General features: G+C 40.0%; 2 protein-coding genes and 1 pseudogene across 4 annotated transcripts in view; 2 read left to right on the plus strand and 1 right to left on the minus strand.

Annotated features, from left to right (window-relative positions):
• The window catches only part of Lonp2 (lon peptidase 2, peroxisomal), a 112,056-nt gene extending 102,583 nt beyond the window's left edge, over positions 1 to 9,473 (minus strand). The window contains exons 1-2 of one of the 3 annotated variants that reach the window (XM_004873897.4): positions 9,113 to 9,473; positions 2,236 to 2,470 (exon numbers count right to left, since the gene is read on the minus strand). In XM_004873897.4, the coding sequence (XP_004873954.1) occupies positions 2,236 to 2,470; positions 9,113 to 9,345 (468 nt within the window). In that variant the 5' untranslated portion in view covers positions 9,346 to 9,473. The remainder of the gene's footprint in view (positions 1 to 2,235; positions 2,471 to 9,112) is intronic. The other 2 variants (XM_087199358.1, XM_087199357.1) reach the window with 2 other exon arrangements.
• LOC147821752 (U2 spliceosomal RNA) lies at positions 7,705 to 7,815 on the plus strand (annotated as a pseudogene).
• Positions 9,474 to 9,615: 142 nt separating the features above from the next.
• Positions 9,616 to 22,972, plus strand: part of LOC147821753 (ATP-binding cassette sub-family C member 11-like) — a 60,080-nt gene continuing 46,723 nt past the window's right edge. Inside the window, exon 1 of the mRNA XM_087199375.1 lies at positions 9,616 to 9,684. Coding sequence (XP_087055501.1) covers positions 9,616 to 9,684 — 69 coding nt within the window. The remainder of the gene's footprint in view (positions 9,685 to 22,972) is intronic.

Raw genomic sequence — 22,972 nt, forward strand, 5'->3', positions numbered from 1 at the left:
ATGTGATATTTAAGCTTGTGTATCTGACTTATTTTGTGACTGAGATTTTAGTTAACATAGCAAAACTTATTTCATACTAATTCATAAAGGATGCACCAAATCTTTTTCATTTGGTCAACTCTAATAAGATTTTGAATGCCAGTGATAATCAAACCACTCTAAAAGCAATGTAATTTAAGGACCTACTGTTACCTACCTAGAATCAAGGAATTAAAAGTATAATTATGAGGAGGCTGCTTGGGGGAGAAGATAATAAAATATGAAGAGCCTTGCTCCTGAGAATTCATCCTAAGAAAATAAAAGAGTTAAAATTCACTCCCTAGTACTGCGTAGAAACTATTTGGCAGATTCACTATATTGCTCAGTACAGGCCAGTTAAAGCAAAGATGAATTCAAATTTGGTAGGGGAAACAGATCTATAAGATAAATTTCAGTATCACGTGATAAGCATTATATTAAGAATATGTATAAAGAAGTGAGAAAGAAACATTAACAGCCTACAGGAGCTAAAAAAAGCGTACATCAAATGTGAAAATTCAAAACTCCCAGCAGAGAACAGAAGGCAAAATCACAGAGGCAGGAAGTAACAAGATGTGAGACTCTCAGTGTGGTCAGAATGGCTGACAGAATTTACGGCAAGGAAGAGAGGCCTCAGACAGGCTGCAAAGGGCCTCAACCTTTTCCTGACCAATCTGAGCTTTATCCTAAGGCCGTTGAAGTTTTTTTACTCAAGGGAAAAGCATACCCAAAACTGTTTTTTTTTCCAGAACGGCTCAGTGAGCAGGATGGGTTAAAAATGGAAGAAAGAGAAGGACCAGTTAGGAGGCTCTTGAAGAAGTCTACTGATAAGGGGTGTAGAAGTAAAGATCCAAGGGGATGAGGGAGAAGCACTAACTGTAAATAATCTTTTTTTTTTTTTTTTTTTTTTTACTGTAAACAATTTTAAGGTCTGAACAAAAAGGAATAATAAAATCATGACATACCAAATCAATGAAATTTAACAAGTACTTAACATGAAAATGAGACATGGATACAAAAATGAAACATAAAACTGACAGAAGAAAGGCAAAAATTAAATTAGATATACAATGGTAGTAAAATGTACGGTGATCTATTTCTCTTTAATGTCATTACAAAATCTTCACATGTTTAAAGTTTCTGTAGATTCAAATAGGAGAGAAGTAAATGCAAAGCAAAAAAAAAAAAAAAAAAAGCTACAAATCTGTGTCAAACAGAAGTACAAAGACTCAGGGAGGCTTACCTAGGAAAAGAAAAAGAAATTCATTCCTACATAGTAAGTGACTCATTCCAGTTCTCAAACTAAAGCTTCTTTCTTCAGAGTACATTCATTCTTTCAGCCCCCACAGAAGTCATAGCTCCAAATTTTCTACCTTCTTATGACTGTTTCCCACACCAGGAGCAGGTCACCACAAAGGACACACCAGGGACCCATACCACAGGATGTGAACGTGTGTCCCACATGCTTCTCAGTGCTCACCAGAGTTTGACATCAGAGATCCAGTTATATCACTGGATTCTATTAATAGAAAAGTAGATTACAATGTATAATACAATTTTATAATATATTTCATTAAGGTTTGAAACAAAATGAGGTGGGAAAAGGAGATTTCTGTTCTATCTACAGTTTACAAAAAAAATCTTAAACCTAGAATTAAGGAATCCAGTATTTAACATATGTGTAAAGTGTACAACCCTCCCAGGAATCTAGTTAGCCAAGCTTTGAACTATACTTGAAATCAGTCCACCATGGCTTAATCTTTCATAGTTATTGACAGACACTCTGTAACCTGGACTTCTGAGGCAATGTAACTTCTATGTTGGGTGCCTAGATACTTTAGTGACAGATAGCTTCTGTGTTGTATTTTAATGTTAACATTAAATATTCAGATTCCATAAATTTTGAAAAACACTTTAGAAAGGGTTAGTTAATACATGCTAGAATGACTTAGTTACAACCAAACACAAAAGCCAAGTAAAATATTATTATAAAATATTATTAAATTATTTAAATCTATGCTGCCCTAAAATTTCACCACCTATGAGAGTTATCATAAAACAGCAAGAAGAAACAAAAGAAAAATGGGTTTTAGGGCTGGGGATTTAGCTCAGTGGTTTCGCCGCCTGCTGCACAAGTGTAAGGACCCGAGTTCGATCCCTGGTACCAAAAAGAAAAGAAAAGAAAAATGGGTTTTAAGGAAAAAATAAGTCACTCACTTGTACTGCATATTTGTAAAACTGTTCTGACAGCTCGCCTAGCTCCTCCCTAGTTTTGCAGATGTTGGGAAATTCCTCAAGCCGGTCCAACTGCTCCACTTCAGCAATAGGATATGGCTTCTCTTTTAAGACCTGGACAATCTGGAACCGGCACAGGCCTGTGATCAGCAAAGTATAGTGGGGCTTGGGCCAGTTACTCCCCACAACCTGGACCGCCAGTGCTGCCGTCCCAATCCTGAAAAACACAAAACACAGCTCTCACAAATGCTTGATGGCAGAGCAGACGCTCACTTCAAAAGTGGTTTCTCTGAGAAATTCATTTAGAAAATAAAGAACATTGAAAGTATAAATGAAGTATTTCTTTATTTAATTTAGCATTCAGTCTGTAGTATGTTAAGTCACCACCATCAACTGTGGCACAATCTTACTGTAACTGGCACCTGTTTTAAAAATTAGGAAGTCCCATACATCTGAATTATTTAAGCAAAAAATGTAATAGTGACAAATATTAATCTAACTTTGCCAACCAGAAATAAGGCAATCTTGTATCAGAGTAAATACTAACATTTCAAATGGACAAACAGTATAACCAAATAAGAAATCTCTGTTCCAATGCCAGTTTTGCTGTTATCATCAAACCAATTCTTATATAATCCAAAAAAACACCTAAATATCCACCTTATCACAAACTGCCATAGAAATCTGGAAATATTTATGCTTAATCCTGGATTTCTAAATGTGGGAGTTAAATATTTTAGACCACACACTGCCATGGACTGAGGACAGCTAAAGAACTACATCTCAAGAAGGCATAGTTCCAAGAGGCAATCTAATAATAGCTGAAAAGTTTTATGTTTTGATCAACTCACATATAAATTTAATTTGCAAAAGGAAGTCTCATCCAAACTAAGCCAAAGTTATAGAAAACATAAAGATGAACATTCGGAAGATGCTTCCATATGCCAAATTAGACATCCTTCCCCTCAGACATAGGAAAGGTGGTAACTGAAGAAAAGAAACTGAACATGTCTAGAGCTCCAGGGAATGGTAATACTAGAATACTGTACCTGTCTACCTCAAACACAGTGAATCACATCCACTCACTGCATGTGCATTTTTACTTCTATGTATTGAGTTTTGATGACTTCCTTATAAATTATGCATTCTGTGGATTATATGTAACCTTTGGTTTCCTTATGCCAGTCAGCTTACTCTGAGCTACGTCCATCCTTCCTTACCACCCTTTCAGTCATATCATGCATAAAGGGGATAAAAACTGATACAAATAATAACTTCAGTCAAATAATTAGGAAGTTAATTGGAAGAGGAAAAAAATCACATGCTTTAAAAACTTGAAATGATTTGGCATTTACTTACCATTTTGATTTATATGTGTTGTGGCTACTATTCTGCAGTCACTAACCAATAGTAAGCTACATCTCCCATTTCCTGAAAATCAATTCAAATTGCTTGAGAAAATTAGTAATACCTGAAGTGATTAGAAACCAACTTAGACTATAAATCATTGCAGATGATATTCACCAATGTGTGCTCCTTGCTGACAGAGCCCACAGCTTGTTACAACACAGAGACATCTACAGACAAGAAACCGGATCCTCAGCCTGGGGGTTTACAAGGTAAAAATCAAGGAGAAACCAGAGGAAGGATGAACCAAACCCACATTTCCAGATTAGAGATAAATTTAATTATCTGGCCTATGTCACTGATAAAAGGTGATACTAAAACTGAGCTTTCTTACAAAGCTAATACATCACTTCTGTTAACAGTGGAAGGAAGATATTTCAAACTGGAACAAGATGAAGCAGGATATACAGCAGGCCTTTCTTCCTAATGAGATGAAGGTTTTAAATGTCTTAATTGGCTCTTTCCTGAAATCGCAGAGTTGACTAGAATATATCCTTTTAAAGAAAAACATGACCTATGAAACTGTAGATGGTTAGAGACAGATTATATCGGTGAAGACATTTTAGGTGAAGAGCACTGTGAAAAAAAAGACCATATTTAAAGCTATTTTAGATAAGTCATACTGTCTTTTGAGCTCCAAGTTTTATACTGAAAAATAGATAAGCAAATAAAATATTTAATTTCCATGATACACAAGTCTTTATATCATTAGTCATCTAAGTATTCTTGCTCTTTTACTACAGGCACTGTTAGGTATGACCAAAAACAACACTCTGAATTTGCAACAGATCCAGATTTACACATCCAACTGAAATGAATGGCATTCCCCTCAAGGTGGTCACTCTAACAAATCTACACTCCAGGTACTCTGATATTCTTACAGTTCAAAGAATTTTTGAAAGTCTTAACAGGGATATACTTTCAGAGTTTATAACATATTACAGTATTTTAATACACACAAGGTCTTAAACTCTCCATTTAGTGAATAATACCACGAGCAAATAGGTTTAGAATGCTTCAGAGCTACAAAAGGCTGTCCTAAGTATTATTTCATTTTATACAGCCTTTTGCCCCTATTAGGAACGTAGCACTATCTCCTTAATTACAAATAAGTAACTGAGATTCAAGAATAGGAAAAACAAACTAGTTGCCCATGGCTACAAGGATATTTAATATGCATAGGGTTCCTAAATTAGGTTTAAATGATAAATTTTACTCTTTTCTCACCATGATGGACAACATGAATCTGTACCATAAAGTATAAAAATATATAACTTATTAACACAGCTTCTAAATAGCTGAAACACTGGAAAGCACAGCCATTACTTAACATATAAAGTTTACAACTTAATGAAGAGAAGCACTTCTATCAAAGCCCTGGAAACAAAGAAAAGTTATACATTTCTGGGAAAAAGCTGTCAATGTTTCTTCTTAGTTTTGTAGTGGTGCCATGCTACTTATCTTCTTGAACTGATGATTTTTGAAACTGCGCATCTGCTGTACATGCTAAAGTACTTCTGTTTTGTCAGGGAGATGCTAAAGAAGCCAATTTGGAGTCTCACGGATGAATAAGAAAGCAAACAAACAAGGATCGAGGGATTAGCACTGTCAGGAAATGAAGCCTTGGACCCTAAAGAATGCCATGTTAAAAGAATGGATGACCATCCTGATAGGATACTTTGCAGGGAATGCTAAATTACTGTCCATCTTTCACTAAGAAAATAGTCATTCGGGAGAAAATACAGTTCAGCTGAGAAAGAAATGTGGAGCAAGGTGTCCTGAGGTGGCACAGGAGCAAGCAAAGTTCTACACTGAGGAGGCAAGGCAAAGCTCTTCTTTTTAAAAAGGCTGCGGTCAGGCAACATCCTGCACACTGACACACAGACACGATTGTGCTGCTCACAACAGTGAAGGCAGTGCGACAAAGACGTCAACGTCTGCACAAAAAGGAACACGGGGGAACAGACTACTTCTGCAGCTCCTGGCAGACTGAGCCCAGTCACCTGCATCATCTTGTGTGCAGAGAACATGAGACAAGAGCAGAGCCTGGTACCACCCCTCTGGGGCACCTCTGCCCTCTGGAAAAGCAGGGAACCAGGGAGAAACAGGTGAGTGCACAGAAACAGACTAGTGCTTTGGATAATTCAGTATTTGTACTATTAAAGTTTTTTTAAGTAAAATGTTTTAAAAGCCACAATAAGGAAAAAAAGACTTCAGGATCTATTACCAAGGAATATGGTGCAATCTTTCTTCTACAGACTCAAGTAGCAAACAGTACTTCTAAATCGGGTCTGGTGGGTTCTCACAGTGTCAAAATTCTATGAAGAAATTTCACTGTATATTTTCTAATTGAAATGATTAAATTTTAACATTACTAGTCATGTTTCAAACAAAAGCAGCATACAAAAGGGTCAAATTACATATCTGAGTATGGTATCTCAGAGTCTGTTCCACGATTTTGGAAAAGATGGACACATTTGTGTTTGTTCAGGGAAGATGGCCTTGGTAGTGTCTGTCACCTGATGCAGAGTTTGCAAATAAAAACAAAATTTTGGCCCGGGATTTAGCTCAGTGGTTTCACCGCCTGCTGTGCAATCACAAGGACCCGAGTTCAATCCCCCCTACCAAAAAAAAAATTTTTTGTCAAATGCTTTTGTTTGTGAAGCAAACTGTTTGTAAACAAAATTGTTTTTGAATCAAGGTACCACTGTATTAGTGTTTACTTCCAGGCAGGAGAATTTAGTTATTGTTGTTATGGAGAAATTTACATAAAAAATTTTAAAACCCTCCAAAACCTTGCAAGAATAATACCAACAGATAGCTACTCAAACCACAAATCTACCAACCTACTCTACTTTTTTTAAAATTAATTTTATTGGTACATTTTAGGTATACAATTCGTTTACATTTATCACTGGGTGTTTGTACCTGTACATGATGTATCTTGGTTATTTTTTTCCCCATTACCTGTGTGCCCTTCACCCCCTCCACCCTTCCTTATTTACATAGATTTCATTTCCATTTTTTTTCTTTTCTCATAGTTTTTTCTATTCTACTTTTTAAACCCAGAGCATCCACTGATGTACAGAGCATCAGTACATACATAAAATAAAACAAGAAACAAAAAAATATCCCCTCTACTCATGAGCATTCTTGCCTCAATAGCAACTAATTGCCTGGGATAGAAGGAAAAAAATTATGGAAGAAATAAGCAGATGATTAAAGAGTCAGGTCAATTATAGGGGAACCAGAATCCAATATAATTTGCCAAAGAGTAATGAAACTTGAAAATTGTCCAGTTCCACTCAGGCAGTAACCAAAGCAGATGAGAGCTAAATATTGTTCACTTGATAAAAGTGAAGCCTTTACAATCTGAACTAATATTAAGCTGTTGTAGAGGGTTTTTTTGTTTTTGTCTTTTAAGCAGCTATCAGTCTCTTTGAGAAACTGAAGAAAAGGTATGGCTTTTCATCCAAACACAGTCCCAAGATTTTTAGTGAAAACAAGTGTGTGGGGCCGAGGATTTAGCTCAGTGGTTTCACCACCTGCTGCCCAAGCGCAAGGACCCAAGTTCAATCCCTGGTACCAAAAAAAAGAAATGTGTGTGTGTGTGTGTGTGTGTGTGTGTGTGTCAAGATAGGGATTTAATAAGGCATTTTTTAAGCTTCCAGAAATCTACTCAGTCAGGAACCCTTTGAAAAAAAAGGAGAGGGCTAGAATGTAGCTAAGTGGTAGAATGCTCACCTAGCTTGTGTGAGCCCCTGGGTTCCATCCCCAGGACCAGACAAAAAGAAAAAAGAGAATAAAGGATAAATGCAGGGGAAGGAGGATCTTCAAACTCAAGTACAGTTAAAGATAGGAGATAGAAACTTAGAGGTGAATTTGAAAATAATATTTATTGAAAGCATACTATATGCCAGCATTGTCCGATAAAAGTGTGGCCCAGTGGGGCTGGAGATTTAGCTCAGTGGTTCTGGCACCCACCTCACAAGCACAACGTCCCAAGTTCAATCCCCGGTACCAAAAAAAAAAATGTGGCCCACAATTGCTTCTTGGCCTTTTGGCTAAGATCAAGTGTAAAATGTGGACCACATATGTGATTTTAGTAGCCATGTTATAAATAAGTGAAAATTTTTTTTAAACTGCATATCCTTTTATTAGTACATTTTAGGTATACAATATAATGATATATTCATCATTGGAAATTTGCACCTTTACATAGTCTCTCTTGGTTCTTTTTTTCCCCTTCCCCTGCCCTCCCTTCAACCCCTCCATCCCTCCCTATTTACAAAGACTTTGTTTCCTTTTTTTCATTTTCTCATATTTCATAAATAGGTGAAATGTTAACATGTTATTTATCCCCAAATGGTCAAAATATTACCATTCCCACATGGTGTCTGTATACTGGACTTTATTAATCAACAAAATATTTTTCATGCTAAGAGTTTTCAAAATTTGGAGCGTATTGTACATTTACAGCACCTTCAGAGTGACCAACTGCCCTAGTTTACCTGGGACTGAGGGGCTTTTTGGCACACAGGAATTTTAGTGCTAAAACTCAAGATGGTCTTAACAAACCACAATAATGGGTCACTCACTCTAGAGTCTCAATTTAGACTAGCCACATTTCAATGGCTCTACAACCACTTCAAATGACAGTATAGCTATTCACCAAGCATGGTGCAAATACACTTAATTTAATCTCCACGATGCACCTAAGATATAGACGTTGTTAGTCTGCAAATTACAGATGAAGAACTAGACATAGGTTAGGTCTCACCGAATGTCACAGAGCTAGGACCATGACGCAGGACAATCTAGTGGTAAGCTTGGGGCCTAAATGTTTTAAGGTATGACAGAAGGAGCAAAGGTTAGACGTTAGGAAAAGTTCCAGAAAGGGAGACAAAGGAAAATAAGAACAGGGAAGGCCTTTTAAGGAAAAAAAGAAAAAGTAATGTGGGAGGAGGAAAAGTGTAGAAGAGCACCCAAAAATTAAGACGAAGTGGTGCAGGTTAGGAATGGCGCAGGAAAGGAAAGAAACAAAAAACAAAAAACCCCTGCAGAATACAGTGTCTCAGTTCCACGATAAACGTGACAGGATGAAGGAGGAAATGAGGACGAAAAAGAAGAAAGACGAAAGGGGGGTGGGGACAAGGTGGGAAGGGGAAAGGGGAGGAAAGAAGAGAGAGCAACGCAGGGAGAGAGGCTCGGTAAGTAAAGATCACTGGCCTAGAAAACTGAAGGGGGCGGGGACAGGGACCCCCTTAAGAAAAGCAGCTGGTAATTAACAGCACAGTTCTCACCGGTGTCAGGCACTACTTCCTGAACGATCTCATGGATCTCATGGATGTTATCCCCATTTCCCGTGAAAACACCGAGCGTCGGCGCTCGGAGCGGCCGCGCTCGGAGCAGCCTGTCCGCGGCGGGGTCCGGGAGCAGGCGCCTGGCCTACCTGTGCAGTGGCGGCAGGTCCTGCGCGTCGCTGGCCGGGTCGGGCGTGTTGGGGATGATGCCCAGGATGGTGCTCTGCAGGGACGTGCCTTTGAGCAGACGGCTCCGCACCAGCTGCAGGTTGCGCGCTGTGTCCACGCTGGTGCGCATGGTGGAGCCGGGCAGCAGCACACCCTCGTGGGTCAGCAGCAGAGGGAGGCGGCTGGGGATCTGGATGGAGCTCATCGACGACATGGCGACGGCCACTAGTGGCAGCTCTCAGAGCGACCCGGTCAGCTCTGAAAGTCGAGTCCACCGCAGAAACCGCTGGACCCAACCCCGCGGGCCTACTGCCGCTTCCGGCCCCGCCCCCAGACCCAAATACTGCAGCTTCCGGCTCCGCGCTACGGCACGCCCTCAGATTCAAATACTGGTGCTCCGGCTCTTTTCTAGGACCCGCCCACATTCGTACTTACCGGCGTTTCCTGCCGCCCCCTCCCGGAGTCTCCATTGAGCATGCGCAGTATGGATGGGGCCCAGAAACCGGCTATTACCTTCGCCTCTTTTTACCCTCGCTCCACGTGTGTTGGGAAGGTTAACTGTGTGTGCTATTTAAACTCGTTCGAATGGCTAAATGGCTGTTTTAAGCCTTCTATTGGAATGGATTTTAGATTTACAAAAAGGTTGCAAAATTATAGCAAGGAGATTTTCCACACCTTTCACCCAGTGCCCTTTGTACCATCTTACATAAATAACCACGGTTCATTATGAAAACAGAAAGTTGGCATTACTGTTGTCTAATCTAAACACATGACCCAAACTTGGACAGTTCTGTCCTTAGTGAGATCTGGTCCAGGATCCAATTTTGGTCTGCTCTTGACTTTGTCATATCTGTAGATCTTCTGTTATCTGTGACAGTGCTTCAATTTTTGCTTGGTTTGGGGGAGGTCTTTTTAAAATGCTTTGTTTAAAAGGTATCAGTTGTAGAAGATTTCTCAAATTGGATTTAGCCGATGTTTCCCACAACTACGTCAATGGTGTGCATTTTGGGCGCCTTTATGTGGCAGCTCTTAATGATGGCTCATCTTGATTACTTGGCGAAGGTGGGATCTTTCAAGGTTCCTCACTATAAGCTACTAGTTTTCTTTCTGTACCTAATAAGTATCTATTAAAGTATTTATTAAGGAGATAATTCAGCATTTATTTGTTGGAATTCTATGAGAAAACACTTCCTATCTTTGCCATGTATTTACTTATTCCATTTATATTAAGTAGACTCGTGGATATCTATGTTTATGGTTGCACTTCAATAATATTATGTTTTTCTTTGCTTGAATTGTTTCATTTTTGGCCACTGGGAGCTGCTTTATGTTGAGATTTGATTTGGATTTGGTTGTAGATTGCAGGGTGAGGGATGCTCTCAGAATCTAGGAGGGAATTGAAAGCTACTCAAATTAATAGGCATTTGTCAGGGACTGCCCCATGCTGGCCCCTGAGTTAACTGCAGAAGGGTAGCGAGAGTGACATGGTGCTCATTCCCACCCTCATGTATCTCGTGGGGACGGTGACAGATCCACAGACAGCTGAGTCTGGTGCAGAGTAGACAAAACAGTTTCTGTGTTAACCACAGATTAGAGAAAGGAGAGGTAGGTTTACTGTGTGCTTTGGAAGAGACACAAATGCAGAATTTGCAAATTCTTGCCTAAAGCTCTCTCTGACATGATCCCACTTTTTGTTCATTCATTCACTAAACAATATCTTTTTGGTTAATATTTATTTTAGTAGTCATTCACTGAAAATACTCACACCTACTATGTGCTGGACAGTATTGTAGGTGTTGGGGGGATATATCAGGGAAGACAGATAAGGTTCCTGCCTTCATGGAGCTGACTCTTTATCAGAAGAAGCAAACGAAAAGAACTAAACAAATTAAAAAAATTTTGGATGGTGATAAGTCCTTTTGGTGCTCAGAGATGGCCTGTCCAAAGAGGTGACATTTGAACAGGGCCCTGCATCATGAAGAAGCAGCAATGCAAAGACCAAGGGTGGGGGCTCAGGGACTTTTCTAGGCTGAGCAACAATTGCAAAGACCCTGTGGCTAGAATGAATTTAGAGTATTTGAGGAGCCTTCTTCTAGAATGTTATGAGCATGAGACCTTATAAAGTGAGTAGAAGCAGATTATAGAGGGGTCTATAGCCACTGGTAAGGAGTTCAATTCCTTAAGCCTCATGGAAGGACCTGGAGATTTCAAGTTGAGGAATAGCACTGTTTGGCTCCTGTGCTCAAAAGATCATTTTGGTTGCTGTGTGGAGGCTGGAGGGTAAGGATTTGAGATCAAAAAGTAGGGAGGTCAGTTAGGAGGTGTTGCAGTTGTTGGGGAAGAGGAGATGATGACTCTGACTGGAAATGTCAAGCTATATTTGAATGTAGTTTCAGCAGAATATGCTGATCCATTAGACATGAAGAGTTGTCAAGGATAGGGCCCAGGTTAAGGCCTGAGCCACAAGGGCCTGGAGAGAATTGAACTGGTAGCTGATGATCCTGGGTATAATCTGTAGGCTGTGGATAATTTCTCTGGATGTGTACTGTGTACCTTATCCTGTGATAGACTCTGGGAATGATATGGAGATAAAGTGTGCAGGGCCCAGATCCATAAAGGACTTAGCTTCCCATCAAGCTCTCTCTAAGGGGGAGGGGAGAGAGGTTGCATCCTTTGAGTGTTTTAACAGTGAGCTCCTGAAACCATCTTACAAACTTTGTAGTGTATTTTAAAAACATTTATATTTACTGTTTTTAATATACATACACACATACCTCAATAACAACAATGTAGGTTCTGGACACGTACTAATTGCTAGATTTAATTTTTAGAATACATATCCATGCTGCATTATTAAGGCATGGTATTGTATGGTAATGGGCCCCAGCTTAAGTTGCTTGCTTGATGAACACCTTCTTCAATCTTATCTATTTCTATAATGAGATGTGTCAGCACACTTGGGAGAACAGAAAGAATTTACATATGAAATCTTCGGTGATTTAGTGTGTGGCTTTCCTGCCCTCTTCTTTGATAGGCGCAAGTATTCAATAAGCACCCACTATGTGCTGGGCATAGTCCAGATTCAAGGTTATGTCAGTGAACAACCCAGACAAGGGCCCTGGTTTCAAAAAGCTTATATTCTAGAGAGGTAGACAAAAAAAATTCCAAGAAATAAATGGCATTTTTAGAAAGTGGTAAGTAAAGGAAATACATAGAAAAATATGTAGATGATAGTGTTGTAGGGCCAGGCTAGTTGGGATTATAGAGATGCACCACACTCTGAATTAAATAGAGTCCTTTCTTACCATAGCTGGAGTTCTAGAGCAGCTCTTGCCAGAAAAACTCTGGACAAAAGGAAAGGCGGTTTGCAGGGTCCTTTTCAGGGCTCTTCTATTTGAGGAAGGCTCAGGGAGAGGAGGAGCACAAGCAGAATTTCACAGGAGCAGAACTTTGCTAAATTAGTGGGAGTTGGGGGAAGTTTCACACAGCTTAATTAAAACAAAGTATCACACAGGTGTGGAGTCTTCTGTTTACAAGGTAGTGAAGATAACATAGTTGCAAACTCACATAGGATGTGGTAGGTCTGTCATGCATTAACTGAGGGGACTGGCAAGGGGAAAGGGAAAGGCGACCACCTAGAATTACTAGACTTTACACAAGTGGAGTCAGGTTGGCTATTACATTCCCAATCCCTCTAAGTATGATGTCAAAGCATTGGCTCATCTCGAGGCTCCTGAGTGGGTAGGGAATTAGAGTAGGTTTTTATATATAACAGTTTAACAGAGGCTATAGGCTGTTTCATAAAGTTAATTATCTAAGAACACAGGGCCCAGTCAGGAGCCTGAGGAAAAGCAGGATGAGGACGACAGTGTATGGTTCCTTCCCTGGCAGAGTGAGTCTCTCTTTTTGGGAGGCCTTGACGAGTGGCAGGGCACAAAGGTGGGTAAGGGTAGCGTTGTGCCTATGGTGGCATAGACAGAAGTCTGGACCTGTTGAAGAGACTGAAGGTACTTTAACAGGCACTGGTTAGAAAATTATTTTATTTTTAAAATTTTTTTTGGTACCGGGGATTGAACTCAGGTCATTGCGCTTGCCAGGCAAGCAGTGGAACCACTGAGCTAAATCCCCAGCCCTAGAAAATTTTTTTAGCATCTCACCTTTTGCGGGAGCAAGAAAAGGGGGCCTTTTTAACATAATCTCATAGGGAGTAAAGCCTGTCTTATAAGGGGTGCATCTCATTTGAATGATAGCCAGGGCAGCAGGTTGGCTCACCCTTTACCAGTTTTTAAAATCAATTTGGTCAAATTGATTTAGGGTCTGATTTATTTGTTTTATTTGTCCTGAGCTTTGAGGTCAGCAGGCACAGTGGAGTTTTATTTATACCCAGTGCTCTATTGATTAACTGAGTTATAGAGGCTATAAAGGCAGGGCCATTGTCAGATCTGATGGACACTGGTAACCCAAACCTGGGGATCAATTCCTGGAGTAGCTTTTTTTTTTTTTTTTTTTTTTGTACTGGGGATCGAACTCAGGTCCTTGTGCTTGCGCAGCAGGCAGCAAAACCACTGAGCTAAATCCCCGGCCCCGGAGCAGCTTTTTTTTTTTGTTACCACAGTGGCAGTTTCCTGCCAAGCAGCATAGACCTCCACTCAACCTGAGAAGGTATCTCTGAATATCAGAAGGTATCCATAGCTGCCAGCCTGCAGCTTGATCTCTGTGAAGTTTACTTTCCAGTGTTCCCCAGACTAATTTTTCTGAATTGAATTCTGAGGGGTGTAGATGGGCCCTGGTGAGGATTTACTCGCACACAGTCTGTGCACCTAAGAGAGGCCTGGCAGGCCAGTTTTTGTAATTTTGGGAAACAGTATCTCAGAAGCTCAGAAACAGTATCTAGAAGCTCAGCCATCTTGGAACCCCCTAGGTATGGGACTGAATGTAGCTGTTGAATGAGTTGTCCCTCTAGTGTCTGGGGGAGGTAGATACCACCTCTGGAAACTTCCACCACCCTTGGGGGTCCTTTTTGTTGCTTGCAACTGGCTTTTTTTTGTCTTTTTCTTTGTTATAAGTGGGACTGGCTGGGAGCAGAGGAGGAGGTGGGCCTACAGGTGGGCAGAATTACTAAAGGTTTAATTGGTCTTAGGGCCTCCTCTGTGGTGGCCTGGTCTTTTTTTATTGTTGTTTTGTTTTTGGAGTATTGTGTCTTTGATGTCTCCAAATATCCATGACAGCCACCTCCTTGGGAAACCATACTACCTCCATGAGAGACAAGATCTCTTTGTTTTTGATGGTTTTTCCTGTGACCGTTAAAAGTCCCCTCTCTGTATATATTGGCATGAACATGTAGCGTAGCAAAAGCATATCTACTGTCAGTATATACATTTACCCTTTTATCTTTTCCACACTTTAGGGCCTGGGCTAGTGATCAGTTTCCACCTTTTGTGCCAAAGTCCCTTTGGGCAAAGTCTAGACCCAAATAACTTGGTCAACTGTAGTCACTGCAGCTCCTGCTTTCCGCACCCTGCTTATCATTATACTGTTTTTATCTGTGAAGAGAGTGGCATCAACCTCTGCCAGGGGGGCATCCCTCAGATCTGGGCATGCCCCCTTGGGTTTGGTCTAGCACCTCCTCGAAGTCATGAATCGGAATGTCAGGATCATCGTCTGGCATTAGCGTGGCTGGGTTGAAAATCTGATTTGAAGAAAAGATCATGTGGGGCTGGTTGAGCAAGAGGCTTTGATATTGAGCTAAATGAGCACTGGACATCCATCTGTTAGTAGCCCCTCTGAGCAGTCTCTACTGATTGGGGCGGCGGTAAGGACCAAGTCTTGCCCCAGGGTCAGTTTAGCAGCCTCTTTGACTAGCAAAGGGTGGCAGCTATTGCCCAAAGTCATGAAGGCCATCGGGAGGCCACAGGATCTAATCTTTTAGAGAGGGAGGCTACTGGGTGCTTCCAGGGCCCTAAGGACTGTGTTAGGACTCCTTTGGTGATTTTTCTCACCTCCTTGATGAATAGATGAAAGGGCTTGGTGACATTGGCCAATGCCAGAGCTGGGGCTGATACGAGTGCTTGTTTTAGGTCCCCGAACACCTTTTTTTCTTTTGTTTTTCATTTTAGTGGTTGGTCTCCTCCCGTGGCAGAATGGAGGGGCTGCACTATCTTGCAAACCTGGGTAGATGACAGTATCCAGCTGCGCCTGGGATTTTTTGTACCTGTTTTTTGGTAGTTGGCATGGGTATCTGGAGAATGGCCCATATCCTGGCCTGAGACAGAGTTTTTTTTCCCTCTGAGATTTCATACCCCAGGTATGACACTCGGGAAGCACAGATCTGTGCCTTTTTGGCCGAGAAGCAATAGCCCAACTCATAACTGGAGAAGATCCAGTGTTTCCTGCAGACATTCTGAAAGACTGGCAGCAGCTAGCAACAAGTCATCCACGTGTGGAAGTAAAGTGAGGTTGGGATGGTGACATCAAAAACTTACCAAGTCTTTTTGGAAGGCTTCACCGAACAGAGTGGGTGCATCTTGAATCCTTGAGGCAGACGGGTCCAGGTGAGTTGGCAGGAATCGTTGGAAGTGGGGTCAGTCTATTCAAAGGCAAATATGGGCTGGCTAGCTGGGGCAAGAGGCAGACTGAAAAAGGCATCTTTTAAATCTAGCACAGTATACAGTTGGTGCTCAGGAGACAGCAATCTCAGGAGGGGATATGGGTTAGGGTGCAGAGTTATCCTTTGGCGGTGAACTTTTCTCAAGTCCTGGGTTTGCCTGTAATCTGACATTCCCGGTTTTTGTACCGGCAGGAGTGGAGTGTTCCATGGAGACTGACAGGGAGTCAATATTTCAAAGTCCAGCAACCTCTTGATGTGAGGGGCTATCTCCTTTCTGGCTTTCTGAGAGATGGGATATTGTAGAACTCTCACAGGCGTGGCGGTCGACAAGAGTTCAACTACCAATGGAGCATGAAGGGCAGTCAAACCCAGTGGATTAGTCAGCTCGGAGCCTGTCCAATAAATAAGCCCTTGGAGCTTGTTTCTTCTGGGCTCTCTTTCCCAAGAGGAGATACTCCTCAGATAGAGCAGTGGTTAAGAACAGAGTGACATCTGAGGCTCGGCCGGTTGGAGTGAAGGAGATAGTGGCCCTTGGCTTATGAAGGAGGTCTCGTCCCAGCAAGGGGAATGGGCAGTCCAGTACCACCAGAAAAGAGTGAGTAACTTGTTTTGATCCCAAGCTTATTGTTTGTTTGCTTATGAGAGGGCAGTTCTGGACTGCTCCCGAGGCCCCCTGGATGGGAATAGTTTGTAACAAAAGCTTGTACAGGGGGATTTTTAACATTGACCTTTCAGTGCCAGTGTCCACCAGGAAGCGAACCAGTTGGGCCTCTATTTCAGCATTCACGTGGGCTCCCAGGGGCCCAAGAGAGAAGGAGCCCTGGCCCCCTCAGTCTGAATCCTCTCTTTCCCCAGATGTGGAGAGGGACAGTACCTTGGCAGAGGGTCTATGGGGGCATTTATTATTCCAGTGTCCTTTCTCCTTGGGGTAGACACACACTGATTTCTGGCTAATGGCAGGCGTCCTCCCGGTTTTTAGGCATCTACCCTTTGGGCTTCCCGGAGTTGGGTCCCCTCTGATGGCTGCGGCCAAGATCTTTATTTTATTTTATTTTTTTTGGTACCGGGGATTGAATTCAGGTCCTTAGCTTGCAAGGCAGGCGGTGGAACCACTGAGCTAAATCCCTGGCTCTAGATCTTTATTGATCTTGAAGAGCCAGGGCCAAAATATTGGCTGTCTTTTAGCCAAGCTACCTTTTAGTTTTGGTCTCTAAACTTTAGCTATTGGACACCCGGAAGAGAAGATCACTATTATAATTTTGTTGGACATTAAACACTTTTGAAATATAAAGTATAATTAGAGGACTGTTATTTTCATCAACCATGGTTGTCTTTGTAGTTGAATCCCTGTAGAATAATGTTAAAAGACAAGTTATACATTATATAGAAAAGCTTAAGATCAAGAGCCACACATAGTATTTTAGTATGACAATCATGATGACATTATCCTTGTAATGCATTTAATATCCATCTTAGCATGCAGTAGCTTTTAGTCAGACACCTCTATTTGATTGCAAGACATTAAATATCACATAGAAAAACCCTTATTTGTCATCTTTTAATAGGAGGTCATCTAAAGGGGATACAGCCTATAAATGTACCTTAAAAGTTTATAACATTTAGCCCTTAATTTTAGCATGTGACATCATTTGGCCTGCTCAGAGCCTGAGCATCCCAAGTGTGGTGACACATAACATACCCATTACATAAGTTTTAAGAAATACTATTATTTGATTGATTATCTCATGTTGGCTTGATATGTACATCTTACCATAAGTAGCTGGAGCACAAGAGAAAGGCGAATACCTGGATCATAAGGAGGTTATTACCATAACAAAATGTTGGAAGACCTGCACAGTCAGAAGACATGAATACATTTTGTACACCAGAAAAGCAGCAGTCATAATTATTATAATTATATGAAACCTGATGTCCTATAATGTAGCTTGGTACCAAAAGCATCCTTTAAAAACACCTTGTTTTTTCCACCAAAAATTTTGTTTTGGAAGATGACCAGTATAAACATATCACAATAACATATTAACCCTTTGATGATAACCAATACAAACATTTTATAATAACATATTTAAGCAATGTTTACTGGGGGCATGTCTTCCGATAAGGCTATGAAAATTACTGGGGCTCCCATTAGTGAACAAAGACCAGAAATAACTGTTTTTTTTTCTTTTTTTAACCTGTAAAAACCAGATTGTAACAATTAACAAATTATCTGTAACCAATAAAAAATATATATATTGAGTTATTGAATATAGACAGCATTTGCATTACAAACAAAATTAACCTTTGACGTCATTTTGATCAGTTAGCAACCTGGGAAAAAAGGAAGGTATGTCTTTAATAACAATTTATCTATAAGACAGACAAACATAAGAGAATTTATAAAACTAGAATGCAAAAAAAAAAAATCTAGAATGCACTCAGGTATTTGGCCAATTTGAATTATAACATCCCTTTTAATTAAGACTAGTCAAAACTTTTGAAGGTCAATTAACAGAAATCTCTTGTAATTAGAATCAAAAGGAATAAAAGTGCTTTATGCCTCTAAATGCAAACCTTTTATAAAAACTTGGAACCAGGAAGCAAACATATATTTCCTTGATAATTACTTTTGTATATCATTTCTACATATGTAGGCCTTCTGGTGTTGTGTGTGTGTGTGTGTGTGTGTGTGTGTGTGTATAATCGTTTTAACAAGACAAACATACAAAATCTTTTTGTATCAAAATTATGTCTCTTTTACTTTGTAGCCTTTTAAATATTTATTTTTCATCTTATTTATTATAAACCTTTTATAATTTGTTTTAGCTTTTAAAATTTTAAAGTGTTGCCCACTGTCACAGCAACCAGGCCTGCCCCAATTGACAGTCACTGGGGACCAGGGCCACATGATCCACTGAGCCCACTTTCCGCTCTTTGAGGGCCTGGTGGATGGCACTGTTGCATCCAGGCCCAGGTGGCCAGCAGCAGCAGCCCAGGCCTTGGACCTCCAAGCCTCCTGAGTTGGTGGCAAAAGAGCCACCCTCACTGGAAAGCCAGTGGCCACCAAGTTTTATGGGGTTTTTTGGTAACCTCTGGGAAAAGTCCCTTCCAAGGTCCCCTGGGAAGGGGACAAGTAGAGGGATAGAAGAGATGGAGAGACAGAGAAATTGCGACTGCAGGTCCCTTTTTCCCTTGGTGGCTGGGACCCCTCTCTTCCTCCAGTGCAGCACAGAGGGCACAGGCAACCCAATTCCTGGGAACCTGGCTTGTATGGGCCGGAGCCTTTCAGCCCCATGAGGTCAGGACACAGGGAGGAGGGGCGGCCATTCCCCATCCCTCCCTCGGCCCTGAATTTTGCTTAAAACTGGCAGCTGGGCCCATGGGGCTTGGAGGCTGCAGTGAGCCAGGAGAGCCTCAGCTGCAGGGTGGAGGAGGAAGAGGAGAGAGGGGCTAGTATGGGGAAGAAAGGGATTTTTTTTTTCAATTGTACATTTTTTAAATTACAATATCAAAATTTAGAGGATATTGCCATAGATTTTACAGAATTTAAAAAGATATAGAAAGCATATTACAAAAATCTTTTTTGAAATAAATTCGACAACTTCTAAGAAGTACCTTGGAGGACAAATTAATGAAACTGACTCTGGAGGAAATATAAAATTTGAATAGCACCTATTAAAGAAAGTCTATTCCTAGCTTGAAAACCTATATGACAACAACAGGCTCGTATACATTTTAACTGATGAATTATATCAAACATTTAAAGCAGAAAAAAGAAGGAACACTTCTCCCCTTAATTTAGGAAATCAACATTGTGCTAGTACTAAAACTGGATAAAGATAACAGAAGAAAAAAGTATGAACATAGATAAAAATTTGTTTAACAAAAACTATTAGAAGTCAGATCTGGCAGTATGTAGAAAATGGTTTTATTATAGGGATGGCAGTGTTGGTTCAGCATTGGAAGATCCACCCCCATAAGTCATCATTTTAACAGAGGAAAGGAAAAAGCCGTATGATCCTGTCAGTAGTTACAGAAAAAGTATCGAACTAAATTCTACAGCTGTTCATGGTAAAAGCTATCAGGAGACTAAAGTAGAACAGAACCTTCTCAACAGATAAGCCATGTACTCCATACTTCCAGCAAAAATGCCTTATATAAATGGAGAAGATACAATGCTTTCTCCTTAAGGTGGGGAACAAGGGCAGATATGCCTACTCTTCATCCATCCATTAAATTTTGAAACATAGGCTCAAACCAAAATAGTCTGGCAATAAAAAGAAACAATTAGCATAGGATTGCCAAGGTAGAAGTAAAATCTTTATATGTAGATGAAATGATCATCTACAGAGAAAATACTAAGAAATCTCTAGGAGCCCCTAGAACTTGTATTTGAATTTAGCAGGATTAGAAAACACAAAGTATACATAAAAATTCAGGTCTTGCCAGGGATTTAGCTCAGTGGTTCCACCACCTGCCTCGCAAGCTGAGGACCTGGGTTCAATCCCCAGTACCAAAAAAAAAAAAAAAAAAAAAAAAATTCGGGTCTATGTGTACTTGCTATAAATGAAGAATTGGATATTGAAATTTAAAAGTTATGTAGGAGTACAAAGGACCTAGAAAGGTAAAAAGAAAAAAAGAAACAGTGTTGGAAGACATTTATATTACCTAATTTTAAGAATTTTAAGACTTCCTCTAAAGCTACAGTAATCAAGGCAGTGTTGGCATAAGGAAAGACATATAGATCAATGGAATAAAATAGAAAATCTAGAAATAGAACCACACATATATGGTCCACTGAGTTTTGAAAGATTATCTAACATTAACATTATATAGAACATAAACTCAACTCAAGAGCAGAGGAAAAGATAGTGTTTTCAGCAAATGGTACTAGAACACCTGGTATCCATATGTAAAAAATTAACCTCAACCCTTTATTTCCATACATAAAAATAACTTGAAAGGATCTATGAACCTAAATATGAAAGACTAACACTATAAAACTTTAAGAAGAAATTATAAGGGAAAATGTTCATGAATTTAGGGTAGGCAAGAATTTCCTAGGATACAAAAAACATGATGTATGAAAGAAAAAAATTGATAAATGAGATTCCATCAAAATTTAGAACTTTAAATGACATTGTTAAGAAAAATCCTTAAATAGACCATATTTATAATGCATATAATCTATGACCAGAATATATAAAGAACTCTTACAGCTCATTAATAGACAACTCAATTAAAAAGTAGACAGAAGATGATAAATAGCCAGTATAGCACAAGGAAAGGTGTGCAATACTAGAAACAGAAAAATACTAATCAGTACAATAACAAGATTGTATTATACACTCATTAGGGAGATCAAAAGTTTTAAAAGAACAAATGTCAGGTTAGGTGTGAACCAGTTAGAACTTTCTAATACTGCTAATGTGAATGTAAAATGATAAAACTATTTTGGAAAACAATATAGAAATTTCTTGTATTGCTGTTAAGAACCAACAGTTCTGTTCTTCAGTTTTTACTTGAGGAATGAAAACACATGTCCACAATAGATTTGTACATACAAATTGACTGTCCCTTATCTGAAATTCTTGGTTCCAGAAGTGTTTCAGATTGTGGTTTGAAATCCACTGATCTGCGAAGAGGATAGCTACTCCTCCATTTTTTAGTTTCCTGTCACATGGAGTATTGTTTTCCACCCTTTAACTTTCAGTCTATCAGTTTCCTTTTGAATGAAGTGTGTTTCTTGTATGCAGCATATTGTTGGATCTTGCTTCTTGATCAATTCTGCCAGTCTATTTCTTTTGATTGGTGAATTGAGACCATTAACATTGATGGTTATAACTGATACATATTGACATCATTGTTATGACTTTTTCTTTTTGTTGGATTCTCTCCCTGTGCATTTAATTTCTTGTTATGCCCAATGGATTCATTTTGCTGGGCTTCTGGGGTTGTGATCCTCATCGTCCTTTCCTAGGATATTGTCTAAAATTTTTTGGAGTGCTGGTTTGGTATTCATGAAGTTACTAAGGTCCTCTTTGTCATGAAAGTATCTTATTTCTCCATCCATTTTGAAAGATAGTTTTGCAGGGTACATCAATCTGGGTTGGAGGCTGTTTTCCTTTACAGCTTGGAATACATCACTCCAAGCTCTTCTTGCCTTGAGGGTTTGTGTTGAGAAGTCTGCTGTGATTCTGATGGGCTTTCCTTTGTATGTGATTTGTTTCTTTTGTCTAACTGCTTGTAGAATTTTGTTGTTCTATTGGGTTTCTGGAATCTTAACTATTATATGCATATGTGTAGGTTTTTTTTTTTTATCAAGGCTAGTTGGAGTCCTATATGCTTCACTTATCTCTATGTCAAGTTCTTTTCCCCTGCTTGGGAAGTTTTCTGCCATCCCTTCTGTGAAGTTTTTTTTTTATGTCATCTGCACTCTCTCCTGTTTCTTCATTAATGCTAATCAGTCTTATGTTATTCCTCTTTGCATCATCTAGCAGCTGCTGGTTTGATTTCTCATGGTCCCTTACAATTTTAAAGCAATTTTTCTTTTCCTGGTCACTAATTGCAATCTTATCTTCTATATCTGAAATTCTGTCCTCACATTGGCTCATTCTGGTGCATAGACTTTCGATGGAGTTTTTAATCTCCTGGAAATCTGTTTGCATCTGTTTTATGGATTCCATTTCTTTCCTATGTTGGGATTCCATCATGTTCCTCAGCTCCTTTATTTTTTTTTATCTGTGTCCTCTGTAGATTTATTAATCACATCTTGCACTATGGGCACAATCTCTGCTGTTATGTGAGAAATTATTTCTGATTTCTTATTTTCCAGATCCTCTTTTATTGCCAGTTCAGGGAGTCCAGGTGGTTGAGTATCAGTGTTCCATCTCATTTCCCTTTGGGGTTGCTTTAGGTGATCTGGAAGTCTGGTTTTGAGACTTGTTTACATGCCTTCTCATTTTGATGGGGGTGCTGGGAGTGGCTCACCTCCTCTTCACTGGGGGCAGTGATACAGTGGCCTGGAAGTCTCCTCCTGGGCACTGGGAGTGGCTCACCCCCTCTTTGCTGGAAAGGGATTTTTTGAGCCAAAATCCAGATGGGCCCAGAGGGCCCAGAGGGCCAGGGAGGGAACAAAATGCCAATTAGAAGAACAATGACAATAACCTGGGAGGAAAACAACAGGGCCCTGATGAAATCATGTAGGGCTGGAATGAGGCAAAAGAAGGGGTAT

The sequence above is a fragment of the Heterocephalus glaber genome, unplaced genomic scaffold, assembly GCF_053883595.1.
Source record: "Heterocephalus glaber isolate CG9 unplaced genomic scaffold, H.glaber_assembly_v1.0 deba00001707, whole genome shotgun sequence".
Classification (NCBI taxonomy): Eukaryota; Metazoa; Chordata; class Mammalia; order Rodentia; family Bathyergidae; genus Heterocephalus; species Heterocephalus glaber.